The 18,452-nt window shown below is 42.2% G+C and overlaps 1 protein-coding gene across 1 annotated transcript in view; it reads left to right on the forward strand.

The window, feature by feature from the left end:
* The window catches only part of GFRAL (GDNF family receptor alpha like), a 68,436-nt gene that overhangs the window by 3,366 nt on the left and 46,618 nt on the right, over positions 1-18,452 (forward strand). Inside the window, exon 3 of the mRNA XM_066609272.1 lies at positions 13,643-13,780. Within this exon, the coding sequence (XP_066465369.1) occupies positions 13,643-13,780 (138 nt within the window). The remainder of the gene's footprint in view (positions 1-13,642; positions 13,781-18,452) is intronic.

The raw sequence follows: 18,452 nt of genomic DNA on the forward strand, positions 1-18,452 counted from the left end.
AAACGTCCACCAAGTGTTGGAATGAAGAACATTCTGCACTTCACAGAGTACAAGACAAATTGTTATATACTTGCCTTTTTACAAGTACTTATCTGTGCTGTATTTGCATAGCTTATAACCAATGGTTGTTAGTCCCTGTTGTTTACCAGCTATATGTCATGATGCTATGTTCAAGTAATGTTAGGTGATTCCTGTGCTCACCAGTGGTCTGCCTAGAAAACAGTCAAGATATCACATCCCACATTGGTGATTGATCACCATGATCATATGATGTCATGAGGACATCATCCAATAGAAGAGTGGAGCAACTCCTATTAAGGATGTGATCCTGATAGAATAGTTTTCATAATATAGTTAGTAGGGTGGAGATATAGTTAACCATAGATAGCAGGGCATGTAAATGCTTAATTGTAAAAAGGAGAAAATGATGGACCATATGCACAACCCTTGTAACATAATGCGCATAAATTTATTAATTTATTGATAGCCAGCACAAATAATGCATTTCATGGACACAGCCCCTTCTTCAGAAATATTAATGTCCTGTACACGCAGGAAAGAAGAATTGTTGGATTCCTTTCTCTTAAATAGAGATGAACGAGCACCAAAATGCCCGCGTGCTCGTTACTTGAGTAGAACTTTTCGTAATGCTCAAGAGCTCGTTTCGAGTAATGAACCCCATTGAAGTCAATGGGGGACTCGATCATTTTTCAAGCTGATCGATGCTCCACATGGGGAAGGTTGTGTGAAACACCTGAAAACATCAGAAAGTCAAGGAAACACCACAGAAACGGATAGGGAATGGCAGGGGCAGTATGCATGGGTGCATCTGAGGCTCACAGGTCCCACTATTAAGTCAAATTGGGGGCAAGAGCCTGGCGGTCACCCCCCTAACAATTTACTTGGGACAGACCCTAAGCAGCAAGGTACACACGCTGGCACATCTTAGCTAAGCACCACACTAGCTGCAACGAAGGACAATCACCGCCTGCGGGTGACATCGTTGCCCCTTCTCCTATGTTACATGCTGGCATTGCTGTCCAACCCTCCACAGGAGCCTGCGTCCACAGCGCACACAAAATTTTCCCTGCACAGCGTTCAGCTGCCCTCATGCCACACTCTCGCTTGATAGCCACACCACCTTTATGTCGATTTATAAGTGCGTCTGTAAGAGGAGGAACCGGAGACATACACTGGAGAGGGTTGGCAGTGCCAGGCAGTGACCCTCTTTGAAAGTGTGGGCAACAGCCCACAATGCTGATGAAAATTGATGATAAATTGACGTCTGATCATAATTCCAATCCCGTGCCACCTACATCACAAAAAATTGTCAGGAGCCGCAAACGTGGGGCATAAAGGGGACTCAGGTGCCAGCACTTTTACACATTTCCACAATGCAGCAGTGCATACTAACACCAAAGATTGGTTTGAAGCAGGAAGTGTTGCAAAAGTAGCCACCACAGGTATACAGTGACCCTGTGAAAGTCTCATGAAATCCGTTACGCTTCCTGTGAATGCTCCAATCCAGTATCTCGGATAACTGTGGTAATTTGTAGCACGAAAGATAATACATGTTGACCAGCGCTGATTCCCAGACCTCAAGCAGGAGGAGGAGGTGGTATAATAAGCCCGAGAAACCGTGACCGAGGTAGGACTCGCAATACTCTGTGTGGGAAGCACGTGAGCGGGCCCAGGGTCCGGCTCGGTCCTAGCCTCCACCTTGTGTGACCCAAGTTGCTGTGAGTTACATAGCTATGGGAAATCCATGAGTCCCCACACTATTCATTCTGTGTAGGTGTCAGATAGCAGAACGCAGCTATGGGGGAAGCCTTCTGCGCCCTACCCAAGCATAGGCACCCACAGTCAAGGTGAGCCCCTGCAACCCAGGGACAGTATTAAATATGAAGAAATGAGAGTGCCCACACATGGCAGAGTTTTACCCCACCAAGGACCTCGACCTCTGCCCACACTTCTGCCCAATTCATTCTTTGTATGCGTCAGATAGCTGAACACCGCAATGGGAAAGCCTTCTGCTCCCTACCCAAGTTATTCAGTGTATTTGTGCCAGATTGCTAATACACCACAATGGGAAATCTTTGTGCACCCACAGCATAGGCGAGCCCCTGCAACCCAGGGACAGTATTAAATAAGAAGAAATCAGAGTGCCCACACATGGCAGAGTTTCACCCCACCAAGCACCTTGGCCCACAGTTCTGCCCTAGTCATTCAGTGTATTTGTACCAGATAGCTAAAACACTGCAATGGGAAAGCCATCTGCATCCTACCCAAGTCAGTCAGTGTATTTGTGCCAGATAGCTGAACACCGCAATGGGAAGTCTTTGTGCACCCACAACATAGGCGAGCTCATGAAACTCAAAGATAGTACTACATATGAAGAAATCAGAGTGCCCACACATGACAGAGTTTCACCGCGCCCAGGACCTCAGTCCACACTTCTGCCCAAGTCAATCAGTGTTTTTGTGCCAGACAGCTGAACACCGCTATAGGAAACCTTTTTGCACCCACAGTATAGGCGGACCTCTAAAACCTTTCAGTAGCAAGAGCATAGGCGGACGCCTAAAATCTTTCAGTAGCAAGTGTAGAGGCGGACGCCTGAAACATTTCTGTAGCAAGAGTATAGGCGAACCCCTGAAACTTTTCTGTTGCAAGAGTATAAGCGAACCCCTCAAACCTTTCAGTAGCAAGTGTATAGGCGGACCCCTGAAACATTTCTGTAGCAAGAGTTCAGCATGATGACATGCTGTTTTAGGAGGAGGAGGAGCATGATCCGAAAGGGATAGCCCAAGCTACTTCTCCCCTTTTTTGGGGTTAGAGAGAGGATGCATATTTCTTCTGTTGCAACTAAAAGAATCTTTAGGATCCGCTGCTTTCCACCGGTGGAGAAGAGAAGTCTGGGGAAATCCAGCCTTTGTTCATCTTTATGAGTGTAAGCATGTCGGCGCTAGCAGTTGACAGGCGGGTACACTTATCCGTAATGATCCCCCCAGCTGCACTAAACACCCTTTTTGACAGGATGCTAGTGGCAGGGCAGGCCAGCACTTCCAGGGCGTACAGCGCAGGTTCGTGGCACGTGTCCAGCTTTGACACCCAATAGTTATATGGAGCAGAGGCATCAAGGAGGACAGTGGTATGGTTGGCTATGGACTCCCTTACAATCTTTTTACATTGCTCTCTTTGACTTAGCCTTGACTAGGGAGTGGTGATACAGTCTTGCTGGGGAGCCATAAAACTGCCAAAGACCTTGGAGAGTGTTCCCCTGCCTGCGCTGGACATGCTGCCTGATCTCTGTGCCTCCTGTGCTAGTTGACCCTCTGAACTGCATCTTCTGCCACTAGCGTTGTCAGATGGGAACTTTAGCATCACTTTATCCACTAGAGCCCTGTGGTATTGCATCACTCACGTACCCCTTTCCTCTTCAGGAATGAGAATGGAAAGGTTCTCCTTATACTGTGGGTCTAGAAGGGTGTACACTCAGTAATCTGTGTTGGCCAGAATGCATCTAACGTGAGGGTCATGGGAAAGGCAGCCTAACATGAAGTCAGCCATGTGTGCCAGGGTTCCAGTACACAACACATCGCTGTCCTCACTAGGAGGATAACTTTCAGGATGACTTTCAGGATCCTCCTCTTCAGCCCATACACGCTAAACAGATTAGAGGCAAGCAGCATTGGTACCCTCTGCAGTGTGGCCAGCAGTCTCTTCCCCTTCCTCATCCTTCCCCTCCCCCTCCTCCTCCAAAATGCGCTGAGATATAGACGTGAGGGTGGTCTGGCTATCAAGCAACATATGGTCATTCCCTGTCTCCTGTTGTAACCGCAAAGCATTGGCCTTTATGCTTTGCAGCAAACCTCTCAGCAGGCAAAGCAGGAGGATGGTAACGCTTATAATGGCCGCATCGCCACTCACCATTTGGGTAGACTACTCAAAATTTCTGAGGGCCTGACAGATATCTGCCATCCTTGCCCACTCCTCAGTGAAGAATTGTGGAGGCTGACTACCACTTCGCCACCCCATGTTGCAGCTGGTATTCCACTATTGCTCTACGCTGCTTATACAGCCTGGACAACATGTGCAGCGTAGAATTTCAGTGCGTGAGAACGTCGCACAGCAGTCGGTGCTCTGACAGCTGAAACCGACATTGCAGTGTCCTGTGGGTGGCAGCATTAGTGGTGGACCTGCGGAAATGTGCGCAGACGCGGCACACCTTGCCGAGCAGGTCAGACAAGTGTGTGTACTTTTTCAGAAACCGCTGAATCACCAGATTGAAGACGTGGGCCAGGCATGGCACGTGTGTGAGGCTGCCAAGCTGCAGAGCCACCACCAGGTTATGGTCGTTGTCACACATGACCATGCCCGGTTGGAGGCTCAGCGGCGAAAGCCAGAGGTTGGTCTGTCAGACCCTGTAACAGCTCGGGGGCCAAGTGCCTCTTGTCACCTAAGCTGATTAGTTTCAGCATGGCTTGCTGACGCTTGCCCACCACTGTGCTGCCGCGCGCTACCGACTGCTGGCGACTTGCTCACACTTCTTAATTGAGAGGTAGAGGTGGTGGAGGAGGAGGGGGGGAGGGGTTTGGAGGAAGTGGCATAAAATGCTGCAGATACCAGCACCGATGTAGGGCCTGCTATTCTGGGTGTGGGTAGGACGTGAGCGGTCCCTGGCTCTGACTCGGTCTCAGCCTCCACCAAGTTCACCCAATGTGCCGTCAGGGAGATATAGTGGCCCTGCCTGCCAGTACTTGTCCACGTGTCCGTAGTTAAGTGGAGCTTCCTAGTAACCACATTGGTGACGGCACGGTTTATGTTGTGGGAGACATGCTGGTGTAGTGCGGGGACGGCAGTGACTGGGGACAAAGTAGTGCGGGATCGCCGCCACCATCATGTTTTTGAAAGCCTCCATTACCACAAGCCTGTACGGCAGCATCTCCAGGCTGATTAATTTGGCAATGTGCACGTTTAAAGCTTGTGCATGCGGGTGGGTGGTGGCGTATTTCCGCTTTCGCTCCAACGCTTGTGTTAGCAACAGCTGAACGCTGCGCTGAGAGACATTGCTGGATGGAGTGGAGGACCTTGGAGGTGAGGGCGTAGGTGCAGGCCGGGAGGCGCTCGTGTCTGCATCCTGTGAGGGGGATTGGATCTGTGTGGCAGGTTGTGACACAGGGGAAGAGGCAGTGGTGTGACCCGAAGGTGGTGAATGGCCTTCACCGCACCCAAGGAAAGGGTATTGTGAGATGCACTGCACAGTGGCAGAGCTGAAATGGTTTGCAGTGTCCCAGGAAATATTAGAGTACTGTTTAGCAATGAGACCTCTGCTTAGTGCACTGCAGACATAGAACGGTATAAGTGAAATGGTTTGCAGTGTCACAGGAAATATTATATTACTGTTTAGCGATGAGATCTCTGCCTAATGCACTGCACACTGAGAATGGTTTAGCTGTAATGACCTGACAGGCCTAGATGCTTTAAAAAAAAAAAAGGTACACTACTGCTCCCAGCCATCCACAACTGTAATGCACACAATGAGGAGTAGCTCTAAGAAGGACCATTGGGGTTCTTGAAGAGAGGATCCTACTCTAACACTTTCCCTATATCAGCAGTAGCACTTTCCCTAACCTCTGCCTAATGCACTGCAGACATAGAACGGTATAACTGAAATGGTTTGCAATGGCCCAGGAAATATTAGAGTACTTTGTTTAGCAATGAGACCTCTGCCTAATGCACTGCACACTGAGAATGCTATAGCTGTAATGCTCTGCACAGGCCTAGATGCTTTAAAAAAAAAGGGTGCACTACTGCTCCCAGCCAGCTACAACTGTAATGCACACAATGAGGAGTAGCCCTAAGAATGATCATTGAGGTTCTTGAATACAGGATCCTACTCTAACACTTTCCCTATATCAGCATCAGCACTTTCCCTAACCTCTGCCAGCATGCGTCTGAGGTGAGCCGCGGGCGGGACCGGTTTAAGTAGTCGGCGGTCACCTGATCCCGCCAGCCACTCACTGCTGTTGGCGGGTAGAGGGCTGGCACATCACAGCAGGAAGTGGTAATTACTTCCCCACATGTTTATTGGCTTAAAAATGGCGCTAAATATGCAGGGAAGGGAAATGAAATTTTCTCGAGTACCGTGTGAGTACTGAGCATCTCGAGTAGCCTCATATTCGAACGAGTAGCAAGTGTTCACTCATCTCTACTTTTAAACCCAATTTCTTCTTTATTAATAAACTGATAGCAAGCAGCTCCTTTTTCAGAAATGGCTGGAAAGATTACTAATAAAACAAATGGCTAGTAGAGGGTAGGGGGAATAATAATTAAAAAAATGAAGAGACAGAAAATAAAAACAATAATTAAGAACAATAATAAAATAAATAGATTTTTCCCTTTAAATAACGCAAATAGATGCAATAAACTCAAAGCATTCATGAAGTACTATAGGTTGCTGATTAAAAAGGAAATTTAATATATAAAAAAAACATTTTTAATATATCAATTGAATGAAAAATGGAATATCATAATGAAAAAAACTAAAAATAGTGGGTCTGCTGTAGAAATATTTGTAAACTTCTGCAACTGGTTAGAGGACAATTAATATCTAATTAAAATTAAGCATAAATACCAGTGTTAAAACCAAATTATTACCGATATCCATGTAAAACAATAAATAAATAATGTATAATAGAAGAAAAAATATATTTTTTATTGTACTCAGTGTTAAAAAACAAAGATAGTAAATACCTAAAATATAACATAATCAAGGATCGTAATTAAAATAATGTAATAGCATAATGCTCATATTAAAATTTAATGGGGCGATAGAATAAAATGCATAATAAAAATGGAGGGACTTGGAGAAGAGTACAATAATACTTCTTTAGTAAAGTTTTTTTAGTAAATAAAGAAAAATTATCTAAATATAGACATTGGTAAAAAAAAACTAAAGTGGTGAATATTGTAAACTAATGAATATTATTATCATTCATTTAAGCACTAATATGCATAAAGTGCTTCACATAGTAATAGAAATTTGAGCCTGAGCAGATATTCTTAACATTACCTCTATAAGTTCTTGCTATAGATTGGGAACCCACAAATTCTTTTATTCTTGGAGTACAGGACATGAATAAGGGTGTGTGTCTGCGAAATGCTTTATTTGTGCTGTCTATCTATTAATTAATAAAGAAGAAATTGGGTTACCCCCTTTTTTTTCACGTGCTTTCCATTATAAGGCTGGACTCCCAGACTGCGGAATCCCGCCTGAAATATCGCGGTTTGGCCGCAGCGAAAAAACGCAGGATTTCTGCTGGGAAAGCTCTGTTTCAAAACCCACAGCATTTAGCTGCGGGTTTTGTAGCGGCTTGGCCGCATGCTTTTTCGTTGTCCTATTATCCTATAGAGGAGAGCGCAGCCGCAACGGGAAAAAAATAAAATTGACATGCTGCGGACGGGGAATCCGCGCTGCAGCACCAGCTAATGCCAGCTTTGTTGTGATGGAATGGCCGTCCCAGGTGGACGAGATTGACAAATATCGTCCACATGGCTGGCTAATTACGGGATTAGCGGCTGCAAGCGGACTTGCCACAGCAAAATTCTGGACAGAGTTTCTGTGGCAAATCCGCCCTGTGGGAACGCAGCCTTAGGGCAAAGTCAGATGAGCATTTTTTTGCACATGCCTATGTGCATAAAAAAAGCTCCTCTATTAGAACCATTGGTTCGCTATGATGTTTTCACATGTCTATTTTTTACAGTCACAAAATACTTAGACCTGCAAAAGATATGACATGCGTGCACAAGGAAGGTCCATGCTGCGCGTGAAGATTCCCCAAGGGGAGTCCCCTCATTATTGAACACTGTAACAGCACTGTCACAGTGTTCAGTGATGAGGGGACTCCCCACTGGGACTAAAGAATCCCCTGCCACAGCTGTCACAGCTGTGGCAGCAGACATAATGTTCTTCTATTGACTCAATGGGGCCGGCACTGCAGCCACCCTATGTAAAGCAATGGGATGCAGGCAACCCCAGCAGGGATTTCCGCGGAAGGACTTGAAATATAAGTGTCTTCTAGCTGTCTACTGCTCTGAAACACGTTCGGCCTGCCGGGGATTTAAAAATCCCTGCCTCCAGAAAGTGCTGGGTCTGATTGGCTGAGCGCTGCCTGTGATTGGTCACAGAGCTTAGTCAATCACAGGCAGCACTCAGCTATTCATGAATGGCTGAGCGCTGCCTCTGATTGGCTAAGCGCTGCCTTTAATTGGCGCAAAAAAAACGCTCATCTGACTGAGCCCTAAGGATTGAGCACATGGGCCATCATTTTCTCCTTTTTATAGGTAAACACGTGGATGTCATGTTATCCCATATATTTAGTAAGCAGGACTGTTGTCTTTTGGATCAGGGACTGGTGTGGATTGCCTGCATGGGAGATGCACAGAATATTATACTGCAATTTATTTTCCAATTTTAGGCATATTGAAAGTGTTTATAGGATTAGAATTGCTAACCATTGCTAAAAACAATTGCTAAAAACCATTGCTGCTTTTTCAAAACAGTGCCATGCTTGTCAACAGGTTATATCTTACCTGGCTCCTTTGAACTATTCTCTGGTAGTGTAGGCAGAATCATCATTAAACGCCATATGCCAGTCAGAGATAGAGCACTAAGTGACATTGTCAATCGGGCTAACTATCATGAATATCATATAGAAGTATTAGTTGCCTATCCATCCCTATTAGACCTGATTTATCCCAGGTCCACCCGGATGTTCTAACGTGTGTATATATATATATATATATATATATATATATATATATATATATTAGTATAGTATTCATGATATGGGATACACTAGCCAGTATATTTATTAATAAACATTGGGGATTTATATAAGCTATGTAACCTTATAAGTGTGGGGACTAACATCCATTGTCTCCTGAATTATGGAAGTAACATTATTCCTAATCAGCTAAGTCTGCATATTGCTACATGTATATATATAAAAAAACTTGAATACACCAGGAGTACCCATCATTGATATTTTGGAAATTATTTGTCCCCACTTGCTTGCTTTATATGAAGAGCTGCCATAGTGGAATCTGATCCATAGCATTAGCTTGTAATCCATTGAGTATCAATACTTACTACTGTGGCCGCCACATATTGAGAGCTGCCACAGAGGAGCTAATCTATAATATTGGCCTATATTACTCTTAAGACTGTCAACATTTACTTCGGCCAAGATCCTATAATAACTTATGTGGGATCTAATAGGATATGCTCTTGGATGGACTTCTTTTATTGTCACAAGAGCTCATAGCTTTTGGGCTATATGTGAATGATACAATTGTTTTGGGATTAGAATATTGATCCTAATTTATTACACTCGGATGTTGTATAGGATATTGATATCAATAGCAACAATACTTCGTTTTGTACCACTTGAGAGGTGTAAGAAATAAGTTTATATCACCATCAATAGGTATAAATATAATTAAATCACCTCAAACACTTTTAATTAGTGTGTGACTACGGTCACATATAGGATTTATCACATTATACGCCATTCTTTAATAGATTTGAATAAAAGTTATATTTTATATTTAGTGGTCCGTCTGGTGACAGCTTAGTCACATTCAGTTCAGTTGAGCTAAGATGCAATATCAGCCACAAACCATGGACAGGTGTGGCACTGTTTCTGGAGGAAATCAACCATATTAAGCTAATACTGTTGATGTATGTATAGATGTTATTTCTATCTCCTTATGACATTTTACCACTGCTCCCCCGCACAGACGGAAGATACTGTATCATGTATTGCTCTGTATTGTATATGATATATATTTGATTTACATAGCTTGATTAATTTATAGTTTTAATATCCAGTAGAAGACATGTTAACACAAGTTTTATATGTTGCAATATAAATGTCCTGCACAGGCTCGTCTTTTGTTGATTTTATGCTTCAGCGCAGGCATCAATCCTTTTTTATCAATAATTAGTGTTTGCTTTTAATATTTATTCAGCTGTCTGTAAAGAACAATATTGATGTTCATTCATTATCATTTTTTTGGTTCCTTGGGGCTATAGAAAAGGAATCAGCTTAAACAGCTACAATATGAAGCAATAGCACGTTAATATCTGCATGAAGTAAAGCACAAAGCTGCTGTTTTCATAGTTTATGTTTCTCTATGAGTCTTATCACGCAAGGGAAATATGAATATGCTTTAGATGACAATAAGATGAAACTGCGGATTTCAAACAAACTTAAATATCATATAAAATGACCTAAAGCTATACACATTAATTTTAGATGTTTTATCTGTGTCCTATTCTGCTTGTATCGACTCTCTATTTAGTGTTTACACTAATAAGCCATCTATAACATTGTACCAACCAGTCAACTGTTGTGTGCAGATGTACCAAAGAGTATCAAATGACAATTCAGTGTGCCACATCTGTTTGCTCAACATTTATTCAGAGCACTACGGTATTTGTATAGCCATTGCTTTACAATGACTACCGGGCTACAAACATAACATAGGCATGGTATGATAACTGTGTAGTGCACCATGCCAATCAAACCTGTCACCAAAATGCTTTTACCCATCAAGGTTTGGACTCAACAAGACCTCTGAAGGTGTCCTGTGATATCTGGCACGAAGAGGCCATCAGTAGAATGTTTACGTCCTGCGAGTTATAAGGTGGGGCATTGGGGCACAGATTTAGTTTTCCATCATATCCCACTCTTGCTCAGTCAGACTGACATCTGGAGAATGTAGTGGCCAACATAATACCTTATACTGTTTTCCATGTCCTTTAAGCCATTCCTGAACACTTTTTGCAGTGCTGCATGATGTATTATCCTGATGAAAGAGGCTACTGCCTTTAGAGTGTACCATTGCATACTGGAAACTTGCCCCAAGACCTACCATTTTGAAGATGTTATCACCCAGATGTGAGGCCATCACACTTTGTCCCTTATCAACAGCACATACTAACTACAGACTTGCTGCCTCACATATCCCACCCCTTGACACATGCCATTGACTTGAGATAATCAGTGTCATTAACTGTAAGTGGTGCTGATATTATGGATAAACTGTATATTGTATTTGTAAGACATTTGAGGTATTTTTGTGCTGCCATGCCAAGAAAAGTTTAAAAGTTAAGATCAAACGTAAAGAACAAACAATACTACAACGAGTCTGGGGTCCAACACCACAATGAGGTACTAGCTAGCTTGGTGATATTTATGTTGGGGGGTCTATCCAGTTTACAATCCACCCTTTATCAGGCCCTACCATTCATCAGGGCATTGTTATACCCTTTTTCACATCTTTGGGGTTTGTTCACCTTTCTACTATGGTCTCTTTTTTTACTATAGAATCTAGATGTATATGTGTTTGTCCTTAATATACCCCTTGGTTTTAAGTTATTCTTCTGTAGGGTTTTTTTCTGTGAATTATAAAGATCAAACATGATTTAATGTCTACATGATGTAGAAAATACTGTTTCTAAATGGTGTGATCTAGAATATCATACTTGAATAATTTGCATAGACTCTCATATTCTTTAGTAGAAAAAGTTGCGGACATGCAAGACTACCTTTCCATATATAATTTTTAATAATTCTAATTAAAAATCAGGAACTGATCATAGCTAAGAGTGATGACATTAGTGTGAAGCAAAGCATAAACCCAAAAAAAGAACGAAAAACAACACAAAAAAAAAGAAGGGAGAATAGGGGAACACATCAAAAAATGGCCGGATCTCCCTCTGCAGTTGGTTATCCAAAAATGGGCTCTAATGGGTATTCGAGCACAATTTGTGTAATACACACCCCGATTTATGAAATCATGTGTGTTACAGTCACAGGGTCCTTGGGATCGCAATGATTGTTCATTATTATAAAGACCTGTATAAAGGGTCTGACATTGATATGAAGGAATGCTGCCATTCAATAGGTGGCACTGCAGAGGTAGTAATTCCATCGTCCTCATTTACATACATTAACCAGTGGAGCTTGCATGGCTTTATAAGTTTCCTAACTCACCTTCTAGGTGTCCCCACACCCATTTTGGGTGCTCTCCTTGGGGAGAGACAATGCCACCCCCATACGCACTCACCCCCTAGGTGTCTCAACACACTTTTTGGGTGCTCTTCTTAAGGAGATATGACACCCCTCACGACCCATGTCAATGAATTACCACTCCTAGTAGGATATATAGTACGAAGGATCAATTACCCAATAAAAGAAACTGGTACTTTCTGATACCATCATGTTATAAAAAGAGTTTATTGCTCATTGATACCACAATGAATGTGTATTATGTCTATTGATATTGGTTTAATTACAACAATACAGCCAAATTTTAAACTGTAGCACATTTAACACAAACTTTCGATCCGAGCATCTGGTGTTTTGTCACCTATGAGGTTGCATACTTTTGGGTTTATACTTTGCTTCACACTAATGTCATTACTATTGGCTGTGATCAGTTCCTGATTTTTAATTAGAATTGTTAAAAATGATATCTTATCATTATCTTTTCAGTGATACCTTGCTGTAATTAGGAATACCTGTGACGTCTATACTGAGTACGCTATTTCTCAGTGATAGTATACCTTTCCATTTAGTCTCCTCCTGGGTGCAGCCTAATTGAAGAGCATATAACACCCAGAAACACTGCTGCAACATGCAGAGTGGGTGCACTTCTTTCCTACAGCAGAAGGTGCCACAGTCCTAGTGAAGATGGCCAGGGAAGCAGTTTCAGATCAGAAAGGAAAGGAAGTGATGACAGCAGGAGACTGTCAAGATGCTAGAAGTGCAGTTGCTGGAAGAGCATTAACTTTGGTGCAACAATCCAGCAATGAACGATCACCTGCAGTAATCCCAGGAACAGTACCAGGGTTGTGTGAAGAAAGATAACCACTCACTTACCAGAGTGGTGATATAGAAGTGGAGGCAGTCGCAAAACAGCATAGAAATCGAAGAGAAAAGCTGGCTTTATACTAGAGGTCTCATCAGTAATAAAATACATGAGTCTAATAGAATAAGGGCAACTGGTGTAAGAAGTGACTGATTTGAATACTGAAATTACTAGAGACTTTGGCATTTTCCAAATTGCATTATACAGAGACTGTTGAATTCTGTCTGCATTCTATGTTATACATCACTATAATACATGACACATGGCCGTACTTGTTGCTGCCTACTATTCAATAAAGAAATGTTGGTCATAACCACTGATTCAGTGACTTTGTATTTCCTTATGTCTTGCATGAGCTTCAAACATAGTAAATTTCCAAATAATACCTTTATTATTAAATTATCTAAGTATATATATGAATGTTTTGTGGTGATTCAAAGAGTCATGTTTATTAAAACTGATGTAAAGAAAAAGTAGAGCAGACAAAATAGTTGCCCATAATATCCAATCAGATCTCTTAATTCCATTTGAAAGCACCTCTAGAATATGGGCGGAATAATATAGGCACCTGCTCTGTTTCCTCTACCAGTTTTAACATTTCTCCACATGATTCCTGTCTTAAAACAATGGCCCAAATGAACTTCCTACTATTTGTTGTTTACAATATTTTCCTTAATAATTTGCCAACTTTTCTGTGTTTTAGGTGTCAACTGCCAGTTAAAAAATGTAATGCCTTGCAATGTGACCATCTTGTACTTCACTGACAGATATCCAGATTTCAAAGCTTGTACTTGCCCAAATGATATTTACTGCACTATTAAAAGGTTACTGGGAATGAACTGTAAGTCCAACCATGGTCAGTAACTTTCTGTTATCTTTTTAGTCCCTGTATTATATTAAAGATAACCTGTCAACTCTACTGGCATGTCTATTTTAGTAAATACTGTACTTGCTGCAACATTGTCATTTTATTGAAAAATGGCATCTTTTTATAACTGTACATCGTGTTCTTCATTTATTATTCCTGTGTTTGAATAGATTGTTAACTAGTAGAGATGAGCGAGCACCAAAATGCTCGGGTGCTCGTTACTCGGGACGAACTTTTCGCGATGCTCGAGGGTTCGTTTCGAGTAACGAACCCCATTGAAGTCAATGGGCGACCCGAGCATTTTTGTATATCGCCGATGCTCGCTAAGGTTTTCGTTTGTGAAAATTGGGGCAATTCAAGAAAGTGATGGGAACGACACAGCAACAGATAGGGCAGGCGAGGGGCTACATGTTGGGCTGCATCTCAAGTTCCCAGGTCCCACTATTAAGCCACAATAGCGGCAAGAGTGCCCCCCCCCCCCGCACTGTCAGCATAAAGATCGTTCTCCTCTGCCATAGCTGTAACAGCTGTGGCAGAGAAGAACGATGTTTGCCCATTGAATTCAATGGAGCCAGCAATACAGCAGGTTCCACTGAAAGCAATGGGCTGCCGGCGATAACGGGATGAATTGTCGGGAAGGGCTTAAATATATAAGCCCTTCCCTGCAATTCATCCAGAAATGTGTTACAATAAAAATATATACCGGCGTATAAGGCGACGGGGCGTATAAGACGACCCCCCCAACTGTCACCTTATACGCCGGGAATACAGCGGAGCAAAGAATAAAAATCATTACTCACTTCACCCGGCGTTCTGCGGCGTTCTGCGGTGCTCCTGCAGGCTGTCGCTCCCTCCTGGTCCCCGGCAGAGCATTGCTTTCTGGACGCAGTGGTTGAAATCCCCGCCTCCAGAAACACACGTGCCTTCAGCCAATCACAGCCATTCAATGACATCATTGTCATTGGATGTGATTGGCTGAAGGCACGTGTGTTTCTGGAGGCGGGGATTTAAAGCCCTTCGTAGAGAAAGCAATGCTCTGCCGGGGACCAGGAGGGAGCGACAGCCTGCAGGAGCACCGTAGAACGCCGCAGAACGCCGGGTGAAGTGAGTAATGATTTTTATTCTTTGCTCCGCTGTATTCCCGGCGTATAAGGTGACAGTTGGGGGGTCGTCTTATACGCCCCGTCGCCTTATACACCGGTATATATTTTTATTGTAACACATTTCTGGATGAATTGCAGGGAAGGGCTTATATATTTAAGCCCTTCCCGACAATTCATCCCGTGATCGCCGGCAGCCCATTACTTTCAGTGGAACCTGCTGTATTGCTGGCTCCATTGAATTCAATGGGCAAACATCGTTCTTCTCTGCCACAGCTGTTACAGCTGTGGCAGAGAAGAATGATTTGTCTTCTATATGTTCTCAATGGGGTCGGCGCTGCTGCCGCCGGCCCCATTGAGCGCATATAGAGAAGAGAACAGAAATCGCAGATTGCACATAGGTGCGATCTGCGATTTCTATGGCCTAAGAAGGACCGTTAGGGTTCTTGAAGCCTAAAATAACTCCTAACGCTCTCCCTATAGCAGCTCCGGCATCAACAGCACTTTCCCTGAACTATGTCAGAATTCATCTGTGGCGAGCCGCGGGAGGGGCCGATTTTAATACTCGGGTGACACCTAATCTCGCCAGCCACTCACTGCAGGGGGGTGGTATAGGGCTTGAACGTTGCAGGGGGAAGTTGTAATGCCTTCCCTGTCTTTCTATTGGCCAGAAAAGCGCGCAAATTTCTCAGGGAAGAAAATGAAAGTAACCCGAACATCGCGTGGTACTCGTCACGAGTAACGAGCATCTCGAACACCCTAATACTCGAACGAGTATCAAGCTCGGACAAGTATGCTCACTCATCTCTATTAACTAGGCATTATCACTTCCTTTGTCAATAGGTTGTGCTCCTAAAATAACTTTGCTAGCACTGATTGGACAGTGTCATAGTGTGTAGGAACATACTGAATTTACAAGGATATACATTAAAAAGGAACATGATAATTAAAAACGTGCAGTTTCTTTAATATATACATATATATATATATATGAAGAGTTGGGACAGACGAGGGCAAAAGGCTGTAACAGTAGCTTGACACTGTGCTGTGTTCATAGTCTAAAGAAGCATGTCCGTTGAAAGTGGATGTAAAAGACTTTTTACACGAGATGGAATAAGCCAAATGACGCACTGAGAGCCAAAGTTAACTCAGCCGTAAAATTCACAGGCTACCTGCAGATTTTGATACAGAATTGAAAATTGCTTAAAACCTGCCTGCAATTTTGTATCAACATCTGCAGTTAGACTTGTGGATTTTGATGTGGAATTCTGCAGCTGCTGATTTGACGTAATTCCGTCCCGTGTGAAAGGACCAGCTTTTTGCACTTGTCTGTCTCTACCCTTTACATATACAAAATAAAGAAACAGCAGGTTTTTAATTATGTGAGTGCAGCATCTTATATTACTTTTCATTGTAAATTTTTCGATCCTAGATAATGCAGAGCACCATCTTCTATACAGGCTTCTCATCCCATGGGAAAGGCAGAAATATGCAGTTTTACCAACGTTTTTCTTGCTTTTGGACTAAGGCTGCTTTATTTCTTGAGGACCTAGCCATTTTGTCTTCTCCCCACTTTCTGAACTTTTTTTTTCTGCCAATTTAGCTGTCTGAAGGCTTGCTTTTGCGGGATGAGTTGTATTTTTCAATGATAATGATTAATGTACCATATAATGTACAGAAAAACTTTTAAACATTTCTAAGTCGAGTGAAATAGTGAAAACATAATGGTGCCATTTTTGGGGGTCTTACTTTGTTGGTGAGGGTCAGTATAATTACGCCGATAAAAAATATATATTGTTTTTTATTTTATTACCTTTAAAAAATAAAATATGTTTTAAAAATGTATTTTCTGTCGTCATCTTCTGACCTCCGTAGCCTTTTTAGTTTTCTGTTAATGCAGCTGTGTGAAGGCTTGTTTTTACAGGACAACCCATGGTTTCTACTAGTACCATTTTTGAGAGCATACAATTTTTGGTCCCTTTTTAATTATATTTTTGTTTTCAAAATTAACTTTTTTTTTAAGGTACCCTAGTATATTGTATTTTTGCAGGCATTCTTTAGGTACGTCTTAATGGACATAAATACATGGCAGCTTTGGAGACCTTCACAAGATCCCAGGCTACCATGACACCCAAACTACCACCCACAATCTCATGTGGAGTTGACTTGACTCCCAAGCCTGTTCTATAGACTCTCTGTGCTCATCATACAAGTAAAGCGGATGTGGCCAAGGGGTTAATATAAAGCCTGAACAACCTAAGAGGTGCATGTAGCCTGTGAGGTTTCACAGGGTACATGACCTTGCTCTAGTGAGCAAAGCACCACACCTGCTTTCTCTTGTGTTTTAAATCCACTATGCTCCATCTCTCGACTCTCTCAATTCGTAGACAGTACAGGGAGTTATTTGTAGCTTTTACCCAATGGATGTGGTGGCTCTATGTGCTCAACAAGTAGTAACATATGAATGTAGACAACAACTACTTCCTCTTGCATGTTATCTGGTCCAGAGCTATTACAGCTCTCAGAAGCGAGGAAGAGGCCTAAAAAGAAATCTGGCAATGTGTGAAATTTTGCATTTGAACAAGTACACAAATAAATAGTTTGGAAATTAGGGCATGTTTATTACCAATTACTATCCTTATAAATACAGTCTGAATTCATCTTTAGGAATTTATATTAATGGCTTTATTGCCAAGCAAATTCTGTAACACCATGAAAGATTAAGCGAGCAGTTTATGGCGTAATAAAACATTATGAGACCGGTATTTATCTACTTTCTGTATTTCAAAGATGTACAGAATAGAAAATATATATGTAATCAGATTATTAGTTTTCTAAAAAAAATGCAAGATTAAACAGAAACTAGAAGAAGGTTCTCAGCACATAAATACATATTTTCAGGGAAAGGGGCTCAATTGAATGGCTTGTTATTCATATGGAAAGAGTTCATACTGTATATACAAACTAAAAGTAAAACATTTCCATTTATGTGTAAATGGAAAAGGCTATACAGAAATCATGTTTATTAGAGTGGAGGCAGGCCCTAAGAACATCAACAAAAATGTTGCATTGCATAAATCATATTGAAAATTGATGGGAAATCCAGCTGAGATGGTACTCATACCCCATAGTGCAGGAAAAATACTTGACAACAGTTTCAGATGGATATTAGTATTGAAGGGATTGTAGAGAAAAGGGCAGTATCAATCCTCTTATATTCCCACCATAGTGCACATTGGGTGGGACAGCAAAAAGATCCAGGGCCACCAGCCACAGTTATTTGCTCTAAATTTTCCAGTCTTGCGGTGAAGAAAATATCCCTACATCTGGAAATAGCACTGGCATAAATGTAATCCGCAGAGTCCTAAGATGGCTCATAAATAAGATCTTATTGGCCACTAGGATTAGAATAGCAACAATACTGAAGCCCACGGTACACCAATGAGGTAGTAGATCAATTAAACATATGCTATCAATATGAATACCGATTGTAAAGAAAGAAAGATAGAAAAAGAGACCTATAGTTTTAAGAAGCATTTGATACA

Source organism: Eleutherodactylus coqui, chromosome 1, assembly GCF_035609145.1.
Source record: "Eleutherodactylus coqui strain aEleCoq1 chromosome 1, aEleCoq1.hap1, whole genome shotgun sequence".
Taxonomy (NCBI): Eukaryota; Metazoa; Chordata; class Amphibia; order Anura; family Eleutherodactylidae; genus Eleutherodactylus; species Eleutherodactylus coqui.